This window comes from Mus musculus, chromosome 3 (genome assembly GCF_000001635.26).
Source record: "Mus musculus strain C57BL/6J chromosome 3, GRCm38.p6 C57BL/6J".
In the NCBI taxonomy this organism is placed as follows: domain Eukaryota; kingdom Metazoa; phylum Chordata; class Mammalia; order Rodentia; family Muridae; genus Mus; species Mus musculus.
This window is the reverse complement of record NC_000069.6, coordinates 79,836,200-79,853,725: the sequence shown is the minus strand read 5'-3', so window position 1 is coordinate 79,853,725 and position 17,526 is coordinate 79,836,200. Positions and strand designations below refer to the sequence as shown.

Below are 17,526 nucleotides of genomic sequence, written 5' to 3'. Positions count from 1 at the left end.
AGCTAGTGTGTCTAGCTGACGTGCCCAGGGATCCCGTCCTCACCTCCCCAGAGCAGCAGCCACTACAGCAGACTTCTACACGAACTTTAAGGACCTGAGCTCTGGCTCTCACACGTGCACAGCCAGTTCGTATTCCATGAGCCATCACTTCAGCCTGCTCTGTTTCTAGTTGCTTCTTTTGAGCACACTCAATTATCGTCAAATTGTTCTTTTTCAAATGCAGAAATACCAATCTAACTGAAAGCCAAGAATGATCTAGAAGCTTCCATGCCTTCAGTATAAAAAGCCCCTAAAGCAAAAAAAAGTGTTTATCATTATATATATATATATATATATATATATATATATATATATATGTATGTATATATATATATATTCACTTTACAAAAAATCAGAACATGTCTTTTATGATAGAACATTGGTCCAAGGGATGATGGTTCGATATTCTCTCCTTTAAGATGTAACGGATTATTGACAACAAGCACTAATCACCGACAGGATACTGAGACACTTTAATACTTGTACAACTCCATCACTCCCGTAATGGTCCTGACTCAGAACCTATGACTGTGTTTCCACCTCACCGAGTAGCAGGAAAGGCCCGGAGAACACATGCATGAGCTCTTCCACGCATCTTCCTGCTGGCCTGTGTTGTGTCACCAGGGCATCTGGATCCCTGATAAGCCTCTTTCCTGGTCTTTCACGCTTGGTTACTTCCACATGTCCTGATCCCTTAAGCCCTTCCTCTTTTCTCCTGGGTATCAGCCTGCAAAGAGCCCTCAGTAATGCTGGCCTCTAGGTGCCCACGCTGTCTTGTGTCTCCTCCCACTGAAACAGGGACATGGTGATAAACAAGGAAGCACTGACAGAGTGTGACCTCAGAGGCTAGCTCACAAAGGACAATGGACACGCTCTGTTCCCTAAGCCTGTCACCCTGTGCAAAGCCAGCACGGTGGCAGAATACTCCAGCAGCCCACATGAAGAGGAACTGAGCTCTCAAGACAGCAGCTAGAGCAGCCCATAATAATGTGGGTAAGCCGCTCTCACCTGGCCCAGCCACACCTCAGGTGCTGAGAGGCCAGCCTCCATTCCCATACTCCAAGGTCTAGACTCCCAAAGGCTGTGGGAGATAACAAAGCTTTTTATATATTTTTTTAATTATACATTTGAGATGTCTGTAGAAGAGAACTTTCATATGTCCTGTGATTGGAATACGCTAGGAATGCCGTTTCCCTCAGAAGACTAGACAATGCCTTCTCAGTGGTCCAGCCAGCCAGCCTCTCACCTGATCCACTTTAGGCCTCTCTAGAATTGTTCTCTGCCACTCTTTTCTCCTCCAGACTAACTCAGCATCAGCTGCAGCCCCACCCTGACATTCCTCCAGGCCTCAGAAGGCCTCTGGATGGGACACTCCTCCCCTATCTCTTTTTTCCTCTTATCTCTGTTTGCCATTGAGAAGGCTAGGCTGATTCCGGGACAGCCTTCAAATTGGCCGTTAAGTTTAAGCAGTTAGGCCTAAATCTCTGTCTCCAAGAACTGGACAATTCCAAGCAAGTCCATGCCTCAGACACTGCCCTGTCACCTGGCCTGAGGCAGGGACAATGGGTCAGCAGCAGTTCCCAGATTCCTCAGCTACTTCCTTGGTGACATTTTTCAGACCTCCCCGGCAAGTTTCCAGCCTCCACACCCAGGTAATGGAATGTCCGTAGAGATGGGCCCAACAGATTAACATGTAAGTCACCTACCCCAGAATTCCCTAATGTGCTTTATATTAGGCCTGCAAGCTCCCTTGGGTGTGTCTCCATCTTGGTAATGGAGACCCCAGGATGCTAGACTTCTGCAGAATAAAACACTCTTTCCATTTACACACTTCAAGTTCGGGGTATCATTCTTCAGAGAATCAGGGACCCTTACAACATACCATAGATATCATTCATTACCCTCTCATTTGGTTGTAAGTTAAATTGGTATAGAGGATTTTTTTTGTTTTTTGTTTTTGATTTTTGTTGTTTTGTTGTTGTTGTTGTTATCTATTCCCAGTGTCATGAAGAGTGTCTGGTTCACAGCAGGTACTTCACAGGAATCTCTCAAATGAATAGCATGAATATTTAGACCCTAAGAGACCCCAGCTAAGCATAGTGACACAGCTTATGATCCAACCACTCAGAAGGCAGAGGCAGGAGGAACATGAGTCTGGGACCAGCCTAAGACAGTGAAACACGGACTTAGAAAAAAGTAAGGGCTAGAATGAGAAGTAGCTCGGTCAGAATATTTACCTACTGTGCCCAAGGCTCTGGATTCTATCTCTAAAATAACGCACACTCGTCTCAGGACTGCCTGGCAGCTCCAGGTCCAGAGACTCCATTCGCCAGCCAGGTTTATGAGTCTGCTTCTCATCTGGTCTTTGTGGGTGCCTTACTGATATGCAAGTCTCTCTCTCTCTCTCTCTCTCTCTCTCTCTCTCTCACGCACGCACGCGCGTGCGCCAACTTAAATGAAAAAAGTTTAGAAGCAAATATAAATAAGTAGGTAGTTAACATTTCCTTAAGCTGAAAATATGTGATTAAAGTGTATTTGGTTTATTTTTAGAATTATTAACTTTATGAAGAGTAGAGCTTTAACTCTCTTGAAAAGTTAGTAACTGCAATAGTTGTATTCTTTATTGGAGAACCTGTTCATCTTGAGATTCTCCAGAAAAAAAAAATCCGATATTTTGGGCCAAATTTGAAGCAAGCTTTATTAAAGAGTCAGTGCTGATCAATCGATGGGTTTTGGTCAGGACCGTCCCCAGGAATTCCCTCCTGAGAATGGCCTCCAGCCACAATCCGCAGGGGCTTATAAGGGCAAACCTACAGGTCGCTGTGCTTTCCCATGATGCTTTGTTAATTTCCCAAGAACTACAATTCCCAGCATTCCAGGAAGTTACCCTCGGTGGGCAGGTGGGACCTTATAGGTTAATTTGGGGCATTACTAACCTTTATTGTTAAACATTTTGTGTGGAAATTACCCCCTACAAAGGGCAGAAACATTTATTTCAACTTTAACCCAGCACCATCAATATTCAATAATTTCCTAATCCCAAATTGCTTTTGAAAATGTTAATAAATTTAAGCTCTTCTTGAAAAGAATACATTGAAGATGATAGAATTGATTGTTGTTTTTTTATTAGTGGCTTTAAATAACCCCGCTCCCAACACATCAATAAGGTGACAAGGTCATATTAGCAAACTACCAGTTCAAAGTGAGGGAGAGAAGGCCTCAGTGGTGGTGGTAGGGGGCATCACATCCCCTGCCTTCAAGGCAGATGCTGAAGAGCCAGGTTCTGGGGAAGTAGGTGGTGGCAGAGCCACATGCAGAGACCCCACAGGTCTTGTCTCCCGCTTTAGTTGTCCTGCCCAAGGTACTTATATGGAACAAATCAAGGAACACTCAGAAAACCCTCACATGACCAACACTCTGACCCATCAAGGAAGGAGTGCACATCTCTGCATACTTCCTTCACTTCAGAGCATTTGGCCACCTCCTAAGGCAGGTGCCTCAATCCTTCCATGTATCAAGGTGTCACCTGTCTCAGAACCTTCAGACCAACAACAAGGGTCAGATTGTAGCTCAAATACAACGTAGGGAAATGCTATATATCCTTCAGGAACAAATATTGCACTTGAGTGAAAGATCCAACATCAGCAATCAGCAATGTGTTGGCATCAGCAATCATGTGACATGTGGGAGAATGACACCCCATCCCGGTGTAAAGAAAAAAAAAAGTGAAGCCTTATAGAGAAGATCTGTTGATTTCTCAGACAGCCATGGAAAGAAAGCAGTCGTCATATTATCAGGTGCTCTGGGCTGGTCACACTGTAGGACTGTAGGTGACTTTGGTTTCAGAGACAGTAAACTGTACCTCTGGAACCCTGACAGCAATTTCAGCCTAGAAATCATTCACTCAGGCTGGGCAGTGGTGACACACACCTTTGATCCCAGCACTCAGGAGACAGAGATAGGCAGATCTCTGTGAGTTGGACAGCAGCCCAGTCTACAGAGGGAGTTCCAGGATAGCCAGAGTTCTGTCTCCAAAAGCAAGCAAGCAACAACAAAAAAGAAGAGAGGAGGGGGAGAAGAAAAAAGAAAAAGGAAGAAAAGAGAAAAAGGGTGGAAGGAAGGAAGGAAGGAGGGAGGGAGGGAGGGAGGAAGGAAGGAAGGAAGGAAGGAAGGAAGGAAGGAAGGAAGGAAGGAAGGAAGGAAGGAAAATAAATTATAGGTCTACAGAGGATTTTATATAGAGAAACCCTCTCTCAAAAAAAAAGCAAACAAACAAGCAAAAAAGAAAAAGAAAGAAAAGAAATTGTTAGATGCAGAGAACTCAATAAAGGGTATTGAGCCTGATTTGAGGGTGGTGGGAGAGTGGGGGCTGAGGAAAGTAAAGATCATGACCTAACACTCCGTGCCTTAGCACACCTGTTGCTTTCTCTAGCCTCCATTAAGTCTTTTAGGAAAATTTGACAGGATAGCGTTGAGACTGGTGGGGGAGAGGGAAGGAAAGAAGAGGGGGAAGGAGGGGGAAGAAAGAAAACGAGCTAAGTATTTAGTATCCTTTAAAGCACAGAAAAGCATGATTACATAATGCAGTGAGAGCAGCAGGTTTTGCTCTGCCTCCACACCCTTTTTAATTTCACATTAGATATGGAAATCCTCCAAGAGGAAAGCGGAAGCACTCAATTTGAAATTATTTAGAAAATAGAGAACAGATGTAAATAGTTGAAAATTTAAAACGAAAAAAAAAAAAAAAACCACCCACAGCCCATTTACTGGAAGAGGTCCTGACAATATGTTTCCATACAGCTTTTCTCTCCTCTTAGCTGCCTTGTTAGAACTGTGTCTTCTATGTCAACTGTGCTGAAATTAGGCAATATGGATACATTATCCTGAGATAAATAAACAAAAGCATAAGCTGTACATTATTTTTGATCTTTACCTTGTGTTGTGTGTTGTACAAAATGTAGTTGATTTCACTTGCCCATCCTAGCGAGCTTGGGAAGAAATAGATTCTGTTGTTCTTGGATGAGCTACTATGTATCTATTCAGCTGGGCCCAGTTTCACTGTGTCCTTCCTAGATACTTATCTATATGTGTCTAAGAAGGAAGAGTTGTGAGGATCTAATTAACCTCCCTCCTGACAATTTGCTGTTTGCCTCACAGACGGGGACACTGCTATAGGACACATAAAGAGGCTCCAGTTTTCTCAGAAAACTGACTTTTTCATTATGCAGTGTTGCTCTTAATCTCAGCTAATCTCCTGGTCTGTTGTACTTTGAAGATAAAACTGGTGCTCTGGCTTCCTGGGGTCATTTCTCATCTTTCTAAATCGATAAGCTTATTGATAAAATGAAGGTGAATTTCTCATGAACAATGAGAATTTTTAGGTCCTGTATTTTAGTCTTTGTTACTGTTTGTCTTTTCATATTGATTTTCTCTTTTTTGCTCTCTCTACTTTTAATTCTACACATTATTAGATTCCGTTTTCTTCTTTTTCTTACTCTATCAATATACATCTTTCCAAAAATACTTCTTAGGGGTTGCTCTAATCAGATTATTTTCTAATTTCACAATAGACATTATCCACTAATCTCAGTCCACTATTAAATAACACAGAGACTACATGATCTGACAGAACCCGCAGTGTTTTCTGCTATAGCACAGTGCCCTGTGTTGCTACACATAACCGCTATCCTGGCACTTGGGAGAGTGCAACAGGATAATTAGGGGTTTGATACCAGCCTGGGCTATCTGGAATGGGACGCAGCTTGTGATAGAGCATTTGTCTGACATCATGAGTTAAATCCAGCATTGGAAACAAATAAAAATAAGCCAACTATTTTGTTTCCCAGACAGGTCAGGTTCTGCCTTGTAGACAGTTTCCAGCAATCTGTCCTCTCCCTTGGAGCTTATCATTTATAAATTACAATCATCTTTAAAGTAAAAGATTTAGTTTCATCTTTATATCCTTCCTAAAGGATACCCTTCATGGAAGTCTGAGTTGCTGATTTATATCATATTTCCTCTCTCTGTAGAATTTTATTTCATCCAGCACTGTTCTCCTGTAATTTTTAAGGGTTTTGTTTGTCTTAGGAAAGCCTTCTTTTTTTTTTTTTTTTTTTTTTTTTGGTTTTTTGAGACAGGGTTTCTCTGTGTAGCCCTGACTGTGCTTGAACTCACTTTGTAGACCAGGCTGACCTCGAACTCAGAAATCCGCCTGCCTCTGCCTCCCGAGTGCTGGGATTAAAGGCATGCACCACCACGCCCGGTTTTTCTTTCTTTTTTTTTCTTTCTTTTTTTTTTTTAATTCTCCAATCATCAGCTTGAAACCCCAGTGAGGTTCATAAAAGCAACGCTGACTGACCTATGGGTGCTTCCACAGGACGACTTCACGCACCGAAAGGTCCCAGCTCTAGCCTCTGTACCCTTGTACCCATTTGTTGATGACTCTTCAAGTGCCCCCCAGCCTGGCACTGCCTCTATGGGCTCTTGCTCCTCTAGAGCATTCACCGAGCTCCTCCGCTGTCCCAGAATAGTCCAAGCTGTGATCTCAATTCTCTAAAGAAGATTGTTGGTTTCTCAGTTTGCTCCACGTTTTTCTTGTCATAATCTAAGGGAAGACTTCCAAGCCCTTTGAGTGCTTGAGGAAAACCAAAAACTACAAATCTTAGTGTTTTACGCAGTTTGTAACTTTGACCACACAAAAAGATGAAGAAAAGCTGATGTCTAAGAGTAAATGACTTTTCTAATTTTACTTGCAAGGGAATGGATGGACTGGAGATCCTAATGTAAAATGATAGCATCCAGACTCAGAAAGACAAATAACCTGTTTCCCCTGATGTGCAGATCCTGATTTAAACGTGAACGGACGTAAAAGGGGAACCATCAGGGAGGTAAAAGGGGAACCATCAGGGAGGAGGAAGAGGTTTAAGAGGATAGGAGCAGGGAGAGCAAGAAAAGGTAACAAGCGGAAACAGAAAATATCAAGAGCCTTCTCTCATATACAGTCTGTATTTGAGCATGTGTGCATATGATGGAGGGAGGGAGGGAGAGGGAGAGGAGAGAGAGAAGGAGAGGGAGAGGAGAGGGAGAGGGACAGAGAGAGAGATTGAGAGAGAGAGAGAGAGAGAGAGAGAGAGAGAGAGAGAGAGACTATCAGGGAAAAGAAGACCAGTAAGGTGGCTTGAAGGTCTGTCTACATGGAAATTCTAAAGTGTCTCACCAGCAATATCACATGTCACCGAGGAATTTGTGGCTCATCTTTTTGAGTTCTTAGGCTTATTAATAAAATAATTTAATAATTGACTCAGAAGGACACTTCTGAAAAAAGAACTTAAAGGGAAAAAGCCTAGGACACGGAAGCTTCAATAGTCAACAGCCACTCAGAGGAGGAAGATGGAGAGGAGGAAATGGAGACATTTGAAGGCAGCCACGTGGTGGATGATCAGGGGTGGTGGCTTCTGAGAAATAGAGGAGGAAGGTATGTGTATGTTCTGTCCAATATCCTAAAGAAAGAGACAGAAAGTAATAAAAAGGAAAAGTTACACCTTTCTGAAATCAAGTAGCAGACCCTCATTGAGACTCCCTCTATGAAGACCTCGTCAGAGCTGTGAGGAAGGCATTCTATCTCGATAAAGGAATAATTATTCTTCCCACCTCTTTATCATCCCTTAATGTAAGTCAACCTTTCCAGGTATGGTCAGTGAGCCTGCAGACTGACCAGCCCAAATGCATTAACTCTCATGTTTTGGGAAGCTTGGAATGTTAGGTCTCCCCTAGGCCATTGAAATAACATTTCTCTTAAGGAGACTCATCGGAACACCAATACAGACTTCTGTAGCATTTCCCCCTCTGAAGAGGTAACCCTAAAATCGTTTAGGCTATGGGACAAAGTTGAGCACTAAATATATAAAGCATTTTTACTGTGAAAATCTAGATATTCAATTCTAAAGCTTTGCCAGAGGGGATAAATGCCTGGACTGGACTTTCAGTCCCACCCCAGGTATAGCTCCAGGGCTGGGTGCTGGTTCACAAGGAGTTAACTCCCTTTAGACATTCCCAGCCAGAGAGCCAAGGACTTTCCTGGAACTGCCTACAAACTGTTCTGCCAATTCCTGTCTCCTGGTCTCATCAGATGGACAGTAAAGAGGAGTGGGAGAGTGAATATAATTAGGATACAAGGATGTCAATGGATGAAATGTCATAACTAAAGTCCATTATTTTGTATGCTAAGTAAAAAAAAATTTTTTTTTAAACACTAAAAGTGACTTTCCTAGAGAAATAGTGCTAACAGACGAAGCTAAAGTTAAAATCTAGATCTTACATTATAGACATTTATGTTTGGTTATTAGTGCAAAAGGTGCAATCTCTTTAAAAGTCTGTATCAGAGTCTTTCAGGCTAGGGCTCTCTTTAGTATGATGTGCGAAGCACTAGACAGAAATGTCCATAGAAAGAGCTCTCAGGCCTGAAACGAGCTCCAACATACGTTTACATTTTAGGGAATTCTCAACAGAGGGAGTCTGTTTTTCATATCAGTTTAAAACAATAGTGAAGGGTGTGGCCACAGGGTCTCTTTGGTCATAAAGTGATGATATCTTAGATTCTGTTTATGTTCTGTATCTTTGGGAAAGAGTCTGGGTCTGTGTACTGTTGGCTTAACTTGGAAACTGTGCTGACTCTGCTCCAGACAGCTGCAGTAGAGCAAAGACAGTAGCAACGTGAATCATGGGAATGTTTTGCTTGCCCAGTACATATAAAAGTTCCTCCTACAGTGTCTTCTACTGTGTGTACAATAGATGATGTCTAAAGAGTATGCAAACCTATCTTAGTTTGAAATACTCAGTTGGGCTTCCTCTGACAGCTGAGAGGAACAGATGCATAGACCCACAGTCAAACATTAGTTTCATAGAGCCCAAATTGGAGATCTCCACTGGGTTCCTCCCCTTGGGCTCCGGAGACCCCGTGGAAGAGGCGGGGAATTGTAGGAACCAGAGGAACACAAGAACACGGCCCACAGAATCAACTAAGCAGGGCTCATAGAGGCTCACGGAGATTGAACCGGCAATTACAGAGCCTGCCATGGGTCTGCGTTAGGTCCTCTGCATATACATTATGGTTGTTGCCAAAACACCTTAATTTAATGTGGAAAAATTTAAAGAAATTAATTGCAAAGTACATAAAGTTAAACTTAATAAGCAAATCTCTGCCTGTTTATGTGTGCACATAAACAGGAAGTTTCTCGATTTTTTCAATCACTAAATTAATCATTTCTCTTAAGAAAATGACCTTCTTTCTTTCTTCATGATACTCTGCCTCCCAGTGCAGTTCTCTGATGGATGTAGAGTTGAAAAGCAAGGCTTCCTTTCAAGAAACCTTATCTCCTAACGTCTCCACTTTTCTTCTCTTTCTTGTGAATCTCACATGACCAGATAGTGGATGGTGTCAGCTTAATCCACTCCAAGAGGCCTGCCTGCCTCAAACTCAGACTAGGCCAGGACCTAGCACTTCCTCTTCTTGAAGTTCACATCTGTGTCTTCTGCTGTGCTAGTATCCGGCCTAGAGAGACAGCCTTGCTGTCTAGGAGAGGTCTGTCACACACACACACACACACACACACACACACACACACACACACAAGAGCGCGCACACAGACACATATGGACGCGCGCGCACACATACACACACATGCACGCACACACACACGCACACAGTCACACACACACACTCACACGAACACATGCACAGAGAGAGAGAGAGAGAGAGAGAGAGAGAGAGAGAGAGAGGGAGAGAGGGAGAGAGGGAGACAGAGAGAGATGAACACACACACACACAAACACACACACACACACACACACACACACACACGAGCGCACACACAGACACACATATGGACGTGCGCGCACACATACACACACACGCGCACGCACACAGTCACACACACACACACACACACACGTGGTTTTCAGCTACAGAAGAGGCAGGTAAATCTACATCATATGCTAGTGGTTGCTTTTACCTCTGAATCTCAATCGGATGTCCGAAGCCTGCACTCCTGTCCATTGCTCTTGATTCTTACAGCTCTTTAGGTGGGGTGGGATACAGCTACTGCTCTGGAACGTGATGCACAGCCTGGTTTCACAGGAAAGCTTCCTGGAAGCTATTTTCAAAGAAATTACCTCCCGGGCCAAGCTTTATTTTCCGCAACTCCAGTGTATGGATTTGTATAAAGCCACCTCCCTTGTCTACTGAAATGTGCCAGCAAGCCACAAAGGCATTTAGTTCACATTACAGTAGCACACATTAATTGTTTACATTTGTCTAAGCTCATGATTCCAGCTACATGGGAGGCTGAGGCAGGAGGATCACAGAGTCTACTTGGGCTGTGGAGTGAGCGTTAAGCCAGTCTAGGCAACTTCGGAATAAGCTGTCTCAACTTTAAAAAGGGGGAATGAGAGTTGGGAGTGCAAATTAGGAGAGATTGCCTAACAACAAAGGCAAACCGGGATGGAATGAGCATTTATTTTGTAACTGTGTGAGGTAGCTCCGGCTTTGTCTCATCCACAAACTGCACAATTAAAGGTGTGGTGTTTAGCAGAAGGTGACTTGCTACTCACTGAACGAGCTCTTCTTTAAAGGGGGGGGGGGGGGGGGGGCACGACACTCTCTAGTTAACTCGCTGACTGACAGAGGGCCTGAGGACTCCTTAGTCACCTGACTGAGCTCCAGCCCTCCGCTGGGAGGGTGTCCTGAGCCTCCGCCTGGGAGGGACTCCGGTCTCCCTTCAGATTCCGGCAGGAAGTCCGCACGCGTCCAGGGAAGAGTCAGCGCAGTGAGACCCCACCAGGTCACCTGAGTCTAAGGTGCCCCTGGGTCTGAGAGCCGCCCTGCAACCTTCAGCTCCTCGGGAAAACTCGCAGAGCAAGTAAGTGCCAGCACTCGTGACGTCAGCCCAGAGACAGGCGAAGCTGCACTCAGATTGGAGGAAATTAAAGGAAACCAGAAATGAAATCTTTAAACTAGAGCAGGCGGCATTGATCGAGCGCCGGCACTATCTTAAACGCAGGGGAGGAGCTGCTTAAAACTTTAAAGTAGTCGGGAGAAAAAGCAGATATACCAGTAATGAAACGAAAGTAGTAAATTTTTTAGAAAGAATGAATGTAGCTTAATAAAATATTAAGTGGATACTTAACACGTAAACCTTAGAATCCTTGGACTTGAGACTTTTCCACGGAATGTTGAAAGCTTTTACCTTGGAGAAATACGAACTATTTCGATAGCTGCTGCCTGGTTGGTAATCTGTCTAAGGTAAACGCGTGTGGGCAGGTCACGTGCTACCTGACCCACGTGATATTTATGGTCCTATTGTCTAACTAAAACTTGAAAAAATTTTAAATGAATGGGAGGGATCTAGCACAAGTTTAAAGCTTGACTGAGCTCTGAAGCGAGTTTAAAGTCTGCCTAGAAAAGCTTGGCGAGACTGTCTCAAATCAAACAAAGTAAAAACGGGGTTCGGGTATAGCTGAGCAGAGCGTTTGCCGAGCATGCCGTATTATTAAAAAATATAATAATAATAATAATAATAATAATAATAATGGATTTTGTTTGCTTGCTTGCTTTTTTAAAGACAGGGTCACACTAGTGTTGTCCTGGATGGTCTGGAACTAGCTATGTAAACCAAGCAGGCGATGATCTCAAAGATCTTCCTGCTTCTGCCTTCTGAGTGCCGGAAGTTAGCTTGCTACCAACCTAGACTGAAAATAAGATTTTTAGAGGAATAATTTGGGGCTAGGTTTGTGCGAAAAAAGGGTTGGGGATACATGTTCAGTAAAGTAATGATGCTTCTCTTTACCACAGAAATGTCACTGATTTAACGCGAGATGGACTCTTCCTTATGGCAGTCTGGGATTGTTGGTTCACAGGGAATTAGATCATGTGCTTTTGGAAATGCTCTGGAGCCGTGTGCTGTAAACGAACATCGTTTATCTAAGGCAATAACTGACTGGAGTTGATTCAGCAGTCAAATGAGGTCATGCGCTCTAATTAGCACTACTAATTATTCATCCAATTCAGGCTGAAACCTGTGGCTGCCCATCAATACCCCTTAGTGGAGCCTTCTTTTCTGTAAAATAATCTACCTCATTAAATGGTTAGGCACTGTCCTCTTAGCCATGCACTTGCTTTGCTTGTTTTAATTAAAATGGAAAAAAAATGATTTCTTCGCTATTAAACCTGTATTTTAAGTCCCAGGACAGCTTTCCAAATAGCTCTCCTGCCTCATATTTAGAAGTCCTGTTAGTTATTTGCTTATTTATTAGGTCTAAATGGAATCTCCTGCCTCGTATTTAAAAGCCCTGATATTTTTTTATCTGTCCTATTTATTTAGTGAACAAAGAGAAGTCTTTACACAGGTTCCCAAGTGCTGGGGCTGTTGGTATGTGCCAAGGATCTTTCCTGATACCACATTCCTCTTTTCTTCACTGAGAGAGCCAGAACTTTTTTTGTAGCAATGATATCTGATAGAACTTTTTACAGTGACAGAAAATTCTAAATTTGCAGGGATCAGAATCTTGGCTGATGGACACCTTCGTCAACTGAGTACTTAAAATATAATTTAGCTGAAGACCTGATTTCTTTCCTTGTCTTGACCTGAATAATTGTATTGAAAGGTTAGTTACTTTGTGCGACTTGGTGCTCCCAGAGTGCACAGCAGGGATGTCTACCTGCCGACTTTGTACTCTTCTGTAAGCTGCCGTTTGAACCACACTGCTGGTGAGGTTGGATTTTGCAAGATCATCTTTTATCTTCATTTTTAAAAATTGATGGTATAGATATTTATTTATGCATGCATACAGCATGAACATCCTGTGTGTGCCCTGTGCCGGGGAGTGAACCCAGTGTCCAGTCATATTAAGCACATGCTCCATCACTGGTCTGTACCTTAGGAAAGACTCTTGAGCCATGAACTTGCTACCCAAGGCTCTACCAACGGACAAAAAAGATCCTAAATCTGTAATGGCCATGCAACCTGAGTGCACCTTTACGCGAATGTCCCAAACACAGCAAAACTCACTTACAAAACACTTACTTAGTTCTGAAAGTCTTCTCAGGCAAGCTTGAATTTAATTGACACAACAGAGACCAGAAACATGTTCATCATGCCGGATTGCTTTACAGGGAAACGACCCTTCTCATGTAGAAAATACTGGATCCAGATCCTGTGAAAAGTTAGATTTTCAAACTCTGAAGGGAAAAAAAATGGTTTATCTTATTATAAGTTCGTGATTAAAAAAAGGATTGATATTTTTTGAAACTTGTATCTTGGGTATTCTAAGTTTCTGGACTAATATCCACTTATCAGTGAGTGCATATTAATATCTGAGTAGTACTCCATTGTGTAAATGTACCACATTTTCTGTATCCATTCCTCTGCTGAGGGGCATCTGGGTTCTTTCCAGCTTCTGGTTATTATAAATAAGGCTGCTATGAACATAGTGGAGCATGTGTCCTTACCGGTTGGAACATCTTCTGGATATATGCCCAGGAGAGGTATTGCGGGATCCTCCAGTAGTACTATGTCCAATTTTCTGAGACATGAATCTCAAGAAGAATGAAGACCAAAGTGTGGTCACTTTGCCCCTTCTTAGAATTGGGAACAAAACACCCATAGAAGGAGTTACAGAGACAAAGTTTGGAGCTAAGACGAAAGGATGGACCATCCAGAGACTGCCGCACCCAGGGATCCATCCCATAATCAGCCTCCAAATGCTGACACCATTGCATACACTAGCAAGATTTTGCTGAAAGGACCCTGATATATCTGTCTCTTGTGAGACTATGCCGGTGCCTGGCCAACAGAAGTGTATGCTCACAGTCAGCTATTGGATGGAACACAGGGCCCCCAATGGAGAAGCTAGAGAAAATACCCAAGGAGTTAAAGGGGTCTGCAACCCTATAGGTGGAACAACAATATGAACTAACCAGTACCCCCGGAGCTCGTGTCTCTAGCTGCATATGTAGCAGAAGATAGCCTAGTCAGCCATCATTGGGAAGAGAGGCCCCTTGGTCTTGCAAACTTTATATGCCTCAGTACAGGGGAACTCCAGGGCATAGAAGTGGGAGTGGGTGGCTGGGGGAGTGGGTGGGAGGATATGGGGGGCTTTTGGGATAACATTTGAAATATAAATGAAGAAAATACCTAATTAAAAAAAAAGGATTGATAGTACAAATGAAGTACAGGGCAAATGCAAGTGCATCATCTACAAATGATAGATATTCGCATAGCAACCTAACTGCAAAGAGGAGCCTTTGCCTCCTTTTGATTCGGAGACTTCATGTCCAGATCTCAGTGGGTTCACAGGTTCTCACCTTCTTTTTTTTGAATTTCAGAATCTCCTGTAAAAACACAGATCGAAAGTAAGACGGGCTGCTGTCTGCTACCCTGCAACCATGAGCAGCAATGCAACAGACCTCACCACCGGCTACCTCTCCTCTGCTGCGGCAATCCTCCTGTTTGGCTCCAACTTTGTACCACTTAAAAAATATGACACTGGCGATGGTAATTGGTTTTTTATTGTTAACCTAAGCTTGCTTTTAAGTGTCTTGGTTATTTGCTTTGTTTTTGTTTTATCTTTTTAAAATAACGGCTTTTAAAAAATTACATTTTATTGCTCATAAGGCCTAGTGACTAGAACTCACATAAATCGTCTCACAGTGCCCCTTGTGGCGCACTGAGGGTGAGTCAGGACAGGAAGGACAGATGGTGCTTTGTAGCAAAGCCACGGTGGGTACCACTGGAAAAGCTGCTTGACTGTGTCTGCTGTGTTTATAAAATAGGTAAGTTATGGCCAGTTCCACTATCAGCATTCATTTGAAAACCAATAACGACCCACCTGATAAGGGAGACACCAAGCTGAGCATATAACACAAACCTGTTTACTAGTGAACAAGCTCTTCTCTAACAAATCCTGAGGCAAACGCAGAACGCTGCTCTCAGTTAAAGAAAGATGTGCGGCAGGACTGTCACCTAGGCATGCGCACATGCATCCCTCTCCACAGAGCTGTGCACCAGGCCTCCTCAGTTTACCACATGTGCACACACAGGCATACCTCCTTGCCAGGCAACAATATACCATGCTTTTTCAGTTCACCGCAGGCGATCCCAAGTTTACCGTATATGCTATACCTCATGTTCACTGACATCTGATGTCAGACCCCTATTCCTACAGCCCTGCAATAATCCATAGGCAGTGGTCTCTACACATAAACCTCCACTCCTTTTCAAACGAAAGGGCTAGGTTTAATATATTGTTACCACACTTAACCGTTTAATCGGTTAAAACTGCTGTTTCTATTCCTGTTTTGCTTTTATGTTTTTTGTTTTTTAAATGCATTGCTGGTTCGGTTTGTCAGTGTCTTTCTCCAAACCAAATCTGGTTCTATTTTGAATTTTTTACTGCATAGTTTTGCTCAGCACCATAGTTTTAGAAATGCACATGCCACAATGCAGCAAACGAGTGCAAGGTGATGTTTAGTGAAGGAAAGCAGGGGTCCCCCTTGCCTGCCCGATGCCCTTCCTTTGGAAGCAAGAAGGGAGCAGAGACATCCAGTGACCACCCACAGGAAGGTAACATCCCAGTTATTTTTAAATCTCCCTAGTTCCTTAGTCTTCATACTGCTTAGACAAAAGGATTACAAATCCTTTCTCCCAGCCTTTTCTTTTAGATGTTGACAGGAAGGGAAAAAAAAACTAGTAGAAAACTAACCAAAATGGGCAGCTGACCTAGCTTTTGGGTTTTTGATCCTAGACAAGGGTCCCATGTGATGTGGTAAATATTATTTGAGGGGGGGGGGGGCGGCATTACCCCACTTTGACCATATAGTTCCCAAATAAAAGATACAAAAGCCTTTATATTTATAATAAGTCTTATAGCATTAGAGCTAAGTAGATATTAACTCTCTATGCTATTTTGTCTACTTCTCTGTCAATAACCCCAAGATATCACTTGCCATGTTCCTCCTGGGCCACTCCTACTCCACCCTCATAACCAGCCCTCATGACCAGTGCTCGGGATCCACCTACCCCACTGCGACCATTTCCTTCTTCCTCCTCCCTCACTCTTCCTATGGTCCCAGTCTGAGACCCCCCCAAGCCCAGGACCTCCAGCCCCATCTACCTCTCTTCTGTCCAGCTATAGCTATAGGCATCTCTATTAACCAATCAGGGATAAGGGGGGCAAGGCTTACAGAACAAAAGCTGGTATACGTGAGAATCTGCATGTTTGCTGGTTTTGGAGTACAGAATTTAGCCTTTGGACACAGGCAGCACCAGACCACCCTCTACACCCATGTGTGTGTGTGTCTGTCTGTCTGTGTCTGTCTGTCTGTGTGTGTTTGTTTCTGGAAGCTGGGAAGGCCTTGTCACATAGTAGAACGCTCTAGTCTGAGCCACCACCAACCCAGCAAGTCTTACCAGTTTTTTGTTTTTAGTTTCTCACTTGTAGCATAAAGTTCCCTTTCCACTCCAACACTGCTTGTTTCAAATCTTGGAGGTTAGCAGACATTTGTTCCCCTCTACTCTTCTCTGTTGTGAGAATGAACAGAAATAGACAAAAGCTTTGCAAGTTGCAAGCAAAAATGGCAGCGTAGAATGACAGCTTCTTTGGTACTTCATTTGGTGTGGAATATCTATCTTTGCAATCCCTGAGACCTTGATGGTACAGGAGTCTTGAATGGTCACTGCCATGTTCATCTCCTGGGCAATATCCAGTGACTCCTTATCTCACGAAAAGCAGAGGTGTGCCAGCCTAGAAGGTTAGGTCTCAGGCCTGTAAAATCTAAAATCCATCTCCTCACGGGAATTAAACTCCAATTGTGTGAGCCACGAACGCCAAGTGTATCACAAGGTTTAAGTCACTGCTGCACTGTTGGGAAGTTCTTGGTGCCATGTTTTGATGGTTGCAGTGAGACTGGCATCAGAGTGGAAATATAGGCTCGCTCTTCCCAAAATTCTTTAACAGACATTTCTTGGTTTGACTACAAAGTAAGAGAGCAGCGTGTTAAGCAGGAATACACTGGGGACTTCAGTGTCAAGCATCTAGGCTTTACGGTCCAGTTAGAAATGTACCTACCAGATTTTTGACCAGATTTGTTTCCTTGGTGTCTGAGATTAGGCCCACCATGACATAAAGTAGCTGTAAGAATAAATATACCACATGCCCACTATATGGCGACATGTTGTGATTTGTGTCTGTCTCTCTAAGAACATCTTGCAGATATTCTTAAACATGCATAGACTCCAATCTTTCTGCCAAGTAATGCCCGGTTGTCTTATTTGTAGGGATGTTCCTTCAGTGGGTGCTCTGTGCTGCCATTTGGTTGGTTGCCTTGGTGGTCAACTTGATACTGCACTGCCCTAAATTCTGGCCGTTTGCGATGCTTGGCGGCTGCATTTGGGCAACAGGTAATGTGCATATTCATCTTATACATGGGTCACA

General features: G+C 43.3%; 1 protein-coding gene and 1 long non-coding RNA gene across 13 annotated transcripts in view; one reads left to right on the top strand and one right to left on the bottom strand.

The window, feature by feature from the left end:
- The window catches only part of Gm40073, a 3,791-nt gene extending 2,938 nt beyond the window's left edge, over window positions 1–853 (bottom strand). The window contains exon 1 of the long non-coding RNA XR_867364.1: window positions 504–853. This is a non-coding gene — a long non-coding RNA (predicted gene, 40073). The remainder of the gene's footprint in view (window positions 1–503) is intronic.
- An 85-nt stretch (window positions 854–938) lies between these two features.
- Window positions 939–17,526, top strand: part of Tmem144 (transmembrane protein 144) — a 40,224-nt gene continuing 23,636 nt past the window's right edge. For 4 of the 12 annotated variants that reach the window (NR_166772.1, NR_166773.1, NR_166774.1 and 1 more), the window contains exons 1-3: window positions 958–1,032; window positions 14,420–14,588; window positions 17,370–17,492. Coding sequence is in view for 5 of the 12 variants with exons in the window: in NM_001379542.1 (NP_001366471.1) it covers window positions 14,480–14,588; window positions 17,370–17,492 (232 nt within the window). In the remaining 7 variants the exon portion in view is untranslated. Of the gene's footprint in view, window positions 1,068–1,657; window positions 1,733–10,816; window positions 10,956–11,046; window positions 11,339–14,419; window positions 14,589–17,369; window positions 17,493–17,526 lie in introns of those variants that run through there. The other 8 variants (NR_166776.1, NM_001379543.1, XM_006502059.4 and 5 more) reach the window with 7 other exon arrangements.